The sequence below is a fragment of the Haliaeetus leucocephalus genome, unplaced genomic scaffold (assembly GCF_000737465.1).
Source record: "Haliaeetus leucocephalus isolate CR32 unplaced genomic scaffold, Haliaeetus_leucocephalus-4.0 Scaffold339, whole genome shotgun sequence".
NCBI classification, from domain to species: Eukaryota; Metazoa; Chordata; class Aves; order Accipitriformes; family Accipitridae; genus Haliaeetus; species Haliaeetus leucocephalus.
Window position 1 is genome coordinate 15,694,759 of NW_010972775.1, and position 6,347 is coordinate 15,701,105.

Consider the following 6,347-nt stretch of genomic DNA (forward strand, 5'->3'; position numbering starts at 1 on the left):
GTGCGTCAGAGCACTGAGGCCCTGCAAAACTCGGCACAATACTTTGCCTGGCCTCCTGGTTCGTCAGACTGTAGGGCTGGAGTATACTCTTGGCATTCTGTCATTTGATTTCTTTACAAGCCCATTTTGGGAGGAGAGGACATCATTTATCTTGATACATTTCAGTCCCTGTCCATCATGTTAACCAGGTGGGATTGGTGGGTAAGCCCATGGGCGGTTGGGGAGGCAGTAGCCAGCCCAGCTTTTTTGAACAGCTCCTTGTCGATGTAGCTCACAGGGAGGCCCTGAGTTTGTCCACATCACGTCAGGGCTGACCGCTTCCTCAGGGCTCTCATCACTCAGATTTCCTTGTGCCTTTGCCCTCACCCAGGTTGGAGGACACACCATGCTGCCTATCCGCTGGATGCCTCCGGAGAGCATCATGTACAGGAAGTTCACAACAGAGAGTGACGTCTGGAGCTTCGGGGTGATCCTCTGGGAGATCTTCACATATGGGAAGCAGCCCTGGTTTCAGCTCTCAAACACAGAGGTACAACAGTGCTGAGACAACTCAGCTGTAAACTGTACTTTTTACCACCTCTCCTTTCCAGATTGCTTGCAAAGCAGTTCGTACATAGATGGTCCCCTCCTTGGCACTCCCATGGCAAAGAGCTGGGGAAACTTAGGCATGCAGGAATCAAAGGGCTCTGCCAAAGCCATGTACTGGCTCATCCCCAGTCTCTCCCTTCTAAGTTCCTGACATACATACCTCTATAACAACCACATCTTATAAACTCTTGGGGTTCTGCCAGAAGTGGGGATGCCCTAATTACTGCTGGGATCTAAGTTATCATCATGCCCTGAATTTCCTCTGCACTCTTTCTCCTTTATAGCTGAGGCTCTTACTGCAGTCTCCAGTTTGAGAGAAAGTGTTTGCAGTCTGTTACATAGCATGTGGCACATTTCTGCGGGGCTTTTTGCCACAGGGATATCTATTATATGGTTTGCCCCAGTTCACTGAGGGTGGAACCCAAGGAGCTGGTTTGTCCTCGTTATTTCTTTGAATAGCAAAAGTTGCAGACCATCAGTGTAGGCCTGCACTGTAAAAATGTTGAGGGAAGGCTGGCTGGGATTAGCAGGGTGTCAGAGCTGAGGTTTGAGGCACATCAGCAGAAATGCATTGGAAGATTTTTGCTCAGAATAGCAGGGGGTATTATAGAAGAGGAACAAGATGCATTGACATAGCAGTGTGTGGGAACCTTGCACATTTTTATCCTACTGTGTATCTAATGGATTTCAGAAATTTCACCTTTTGTAATGAGAAATGTGCATTTTCTGCTTTCTGGATACAGATCCCTTAATTAAGTGAGTTGCAGAGATGGCAAATCCAAGGTGTTGCTTTACAGCTCTAATACTTGCCCATTCGTGTGCTCAATGGGGCCTGACTGTATATCCCAAAGTAGCACACGCAAACATTTTAGAGACACAAACAATGGAATTGACAGCGACAGAAGTTATTTGTCACGCTATTTAATGAGCTGCTCTTGCATTTCCCTGGGAGGGTAAATACAAACACACACAAATGAGCACATGTAGTTTGTACATGGGTGATAGGCACGCTGGAATATGACAGCTCAGCTACTCCCATGCTTTCTGCCTCAGTTTACTTTGCAGGGCAGTAGGACTGAGAATAGTCACCCTTAACCTTGAGGGAGGAGGGCTGGTTAAACTCTGCACAGATGCAGCTGTATTGGCTTTGCCACCACCCCTGGAAAAAATTTTGTCCTTCCTTTTTCTATTGCTGTACCCACTTCTTCCTGAGAGCTGAAGACTCCTACCCCAGACCACACTGTCTTGGTGGGAGGGAGCCACATCATTAGCTCTCATCTGGGTCATTTTTCACAATTTGCGGAGAGGTGGCAGAACCTGGGTGCTTGCAGAGGACTGACACCTTCACCAGCTCCTGGACGGTGAGACATCAAAGCAAGTCTCAGCAGCAGCCTGGCCGCAGCTGCAGAGCCCTGTGGAGAGGCAGGTTAATTGAGTCTGTGCTAAGCTCCAGGCTGCCAGGACTGGGCTATGAGCAATCACCAGGCTGGTGGAGCATCGCCACTGCGGGGTGTGGGCTGGGATGCCCACTCCCTCCTGTGACATCCGCATGTCCTTATACCCCCAGAGCAATTTTAGCAGGTTTTTTCAAGGCTGGAGCAGAGGAATGAGGCAGGGCACCACCTCGTCTGAAAGTCTCAGCCAGTCCATTAACTTCTGCCTATGCCCTTTCTTTGCTCTGGAGAGAAAGGGCCCACCACAGGGTTCCTGTGCATGTCCAGGATGTCCTGTCATAACGCACCTCCTCCTACAAGTCACCGCTGCCAGCAGCTTTATGGCAATGCAGGCTTCTCTGCGTGTTGGGTCTTCTTTGCCCTGCTTTCAGCAGGTCCTAATCTCTCCTCTCTGTACTTACATGCAAACAGCAAAGCGATAAGTATCCGTTGAGCTGTGTGGCAGGCCCATTACTATTCATAAATGATAAATTCCAAACACCCCTTGCTGGGTGGCTTCCCTCAACATGCTGCTTGGGATCTGTGTTTATCTGCAGAGCGTGGCAGGTCACTCGCACACTGCAATGCTGGGACTCATCAACTCCAACCAAGGAGGCCAGACGGTAATAGCAGCTCTCTGACAAATCATACCTCCCTTCCCTTTGCATCCATTCCTCCAGTGAGCAAAACACAGACAGGGGAGTCCTTTCCAATGGCATCCCTCTGAAGAGACTTTAATGCTATCTAAGAGCTCACATTTCTCTCATTAGCAGCACCGACCTGACCCAGAACAGAGGGTTAGCACTGCAAATTTTTTTCTCCATCACAGATGTGATTTGAGGTGAAATTTCATTCTTTCAGCTGCTTTTCTATGTCAAAATGAGGCAAAGCTGCCCTTGGAGATGGAGGTAGGAAAAGGTGCTCTGAACTCTCCCTTGTAGAACTCTCCTGGGCTTTGCAATGGAAAGGACTCTTGATTTTCAGGGAAGAAAAATATCATTTCAGCTGTGCAAAATATTACTTTAGTTTGGGGATTTTAAGGCTTTTTCTTCCTTCTTCAATTAGCAGGAAAAACTGACATCAGAAATTAAAACTTCATTTCATTTGCTTGTGACCTCCTATTTGGAGAGTGCATTGAGGTAGGTAGGTGTTAAATGGGGAAGGTTTTTAGGAACTTCAAGACTGCAGCTGGAGACAAACTTTTCACTGTAAAATTATCATTGCAACACACAAACAGGTGAGCGCTGAGGATCTGCAGAGCTCTTGGCTTCTCAGCACTCCCATTCACTAAACAGAACCACATGAGCCAAGAAGTAGCTGGGACAGGACACCCTCCAGGAACTGCCTGACTGGTGTTCAACATCTCTTTTCTTTCTTTCTTTCAGGTCATTGAGTGCATTACCCAAGGCCGAGTTTTGGAAAGGCCAAGAGTCTGCCCCAAGGAGGTTTACGACATCATGTTGGGCTGCTGGCAGAGAGAACCTCAGCAACGGCTCAACATCAAGGAGATCTACAAGATCCTTCATGCTCTGGGCAAGGCCACACCAATCTACCTGGACATCCTTGGCTAGCAGTGGCCACTTGTTGAAAGTCCCTGCTCCTTCCTTCCGTCCTTCCTTCCCTCTCCCCCTCCCAAGTCCTTTACCCCTCAGCTCCCAAGCAAACATCTTCATATAAACTCAAGTGCCTGCTACACATACAACACTGAAAAAAACAAAACAAAAAGCATACCAACAAAAATCCCACAAAACAACAACCTGTAAGGCAGTTTGGCTTATATATATTTATAGATATCTCTCTATATATAACTTCCACACCAATACAGAAAGAAGCTGCTGTTACAGAAAATTATAAGACTTTAAAAAAAAAGAAACAAAAAAGGGAGAAAAAAGTACTTAAGAAGATATATATAATTAAAAAAAAAAAAAGAGAGAAAGAAAGGAGAAGGTATCTTTCCCCCGAGCAATGAAGCAGTGAATTGTAACCCTGCTGTGAGTACGGTTCGGGCTGCTGGGCAGGGCTCTAGATTGGCTACGGCAGTGACACCATCCCAGGTAGAAGCCCTGGGAGGAAAGCCTTGCCCTGGTTGTATGATATGCACTGAATGTGTGAAATCAGTCCTCCCTTTTCGTCCTTGCCTCCCTCCCTCCTTCCCAGCCCGCAGATGATGGGCACAAAGCCAGGGCAGTGCCCCTGGATGAACTCTTTTACCAACCCCTTCCCTCCCTCCCTCTCAGTCCTTCCCCATCCCTCTCTGCCTTCCTGCCTTTTTCCTCCCTCCAACATTTCAGGACAATTTTTCTAATTTGCTGATTCTTAAATGTATAGACTCAAGGCTTTCGAACACACAGTCAAAGGATTGTGGCACCTACGGGTAAAACACGCACCGGGAACCAGCTGCCCTCCCGCAGACCGCGAGCCGGCCTGACCCAGACCTCCCTCCTGCCCCATGCCAGCTGCTGCCAGGGCTGGGAGAGCAGCGGGACCAAAGTGGCTGTGCGAGGAAGTCGAGTGGGGGGGTCCTGGAGACCCAGTCCTGAATCATCCCCAGCCCATTTCAGTGTGCGAGACAGGAGTGCTGTTCACCCAGGGTGCCCAGCGCAGGAGCCAACTTTGGGAGGAACAACCCCCCATCCCAACCCCTCCTTTTTCTCCCCACCCTGCACTTTTGCTAGCAGCCATGGGGTTGTTCCCCCTCCCTCAGCTCTCTGCACCGGGGCCAAATTGGTCTCTAGTGTAAACCTTCAGTGGACAGGGTTGAATCCCTGCTCCCCTCGTGGGGGAAAGGCTGCAGCGTGCAGACAGCTGGGAGCGTGCCTGCGTCCCGGCTGGGCATGCCTCTGGGGTCAGCATATCCCGGCACTCTTTCTCCCCACCCTCTTCCCTTCCCCATCCCTGCCCCATGCCTCAGTCCAAGCCTCGGCACGAGCCAGTGGGGGACAGGGACGGGGACAAGGCTTGTGAGATGGCTGGGAACCTACCAACACCTGCCTGCAGCCCCCTTGCCATTCTCCTCACGTCCCCATCCCCTGAAAGGATTGATGCATCTGCCTTTGAGCTGTTGTGAAATGCAGAGGCTGAAGAATAGCTCCACAGGCAGCCCCGGGAGTGGGGGGGAAGGAGGGGAAGGTGCCTTCAGGAGCAGACGGCTCAGCGGATGGCCGCAGCGGCCAGCCTTGCATCTCAATGAGGATAAAGGCCTGACAGGCAGCGACAGGGGGTGGTGGGGACAGTGAGGGAGAGACAGAAGCATCCTCCCTATAGCCCATCTCCCTCAAGCAGGAAATAATCCCGACCTGGGGAAAGGCTGAGTCAGACGCTGAATCCGGTCGGTCCAGACTGGGCTGACACTACAAAACGTTTCTGGGTCTTTTTTTCATGTGGCTAATGGAGGATGAGGGGAAACTCAGCTTGGCAGCTGCTCTCAGGAGGCAGGGAGCGGGCGGCACAGGCATTGTCAAGGCAATTTTGAGAAGGCAACAACCACAGGCACAAAAATAGCCTGCTCGAATGTGGCGCTTGTCTGGAACGGAATGCAGATGGGGGAAGAGGAGAAGGAATGTTGGCTCCTTCTCCATGGCCAGAGTAGTGTTCATGGCCAGGATGCAAGAGGAGATAGGTGACTCTGGTTATGGCTGGTTACTGAAAGGGAAAATTTTGCATCCTCTCCCTTGTCTCTTGCCAGTCTCTACCTCCCACCCATAGCTCTGGCATGACCTGGCTTATGGTTTCAGACAGAGGGAGGGGACACTGCTACAAGGAGGTTTGTGGCGGCAGCAGTGGCTGTGGGTTTATTCTGTGCTCATGTAGAGAGCAGTGCAAACCTGGTGTGCGAGATGATGGGTGGCAGTAACCATGTGGGAGTAAGGACGTAACCTTCCTCTGCATGTTAGAGAGATCCGGGCTAGTGGGACAGACTTGTGCCAATGGAGGCTGGACAGACTGCCGCTGAACGGGCACCAGCAACTCACAGCATGGACACCAAAGATGGCATGGTCAGGCACAAGGGTGTGGACCAGTGCCAGGAGTCCACACGCAGGAACCGTGCCACCCCTCAATAGCAGGATCTTGCTCCTTTGGGAGAGGACATCCAGTTTTCCTCATCTGTCTACTTAGGCACCTTTGAAAGTGAAAAAGATTGTTTGAAGGGTTGCTAGCCCTGGCCTGGCTGCCTTTGTATGCAGGCTGCTTTGGCGAAAAGGGCTGGAGATTCTGTACAAGGGGAGAACAAGCAATGGCTGTTAATTGCCCAGTGTCTCCAAAAGAAAACCCTTCCCTGGGGCTGCCTGTCTCTTACCCCAAACGGCTTCTTGCTTTTGTGGCTCC

The 6,347-nt window shown here is 50.6% G+C and overlaps 1 protein-coding gene across 3 annotated transcripts in view; it reads left to right on the plus strand.

Annotated features, from left to right (window-relative positions):
- Positions 1-3,953, plus strand: part of NTRK3 (neurotrophic tyrosine kinase, receptor, type 3) — a 219,676-nt gene extending 215,723 nt beyond the window's left edge. For 2 of the 3 annotated variants that reach the window (XM_010571985.1, XM_010571986.1), the window contains 2 exons: positions 371-529; positions 3,407-3,953. In XM_010571985.1, coding sequence (XP_010570287.1) covers positions 371-529; positions 3,407-3,592 — 345 coding nt within the window. In that variant the 3' untranslated portion in view covers positions 3,593-3,953. The remainder of the gene's footprint in view (positions 1-370; positions 530-3,406) is intronic. The other variant, XM_010571984.1, reaches the window with a different exon arrangement.
- The last annotated feature ends 2,394 nt before the right edge of the window (positions 3,954-6,347 follow it).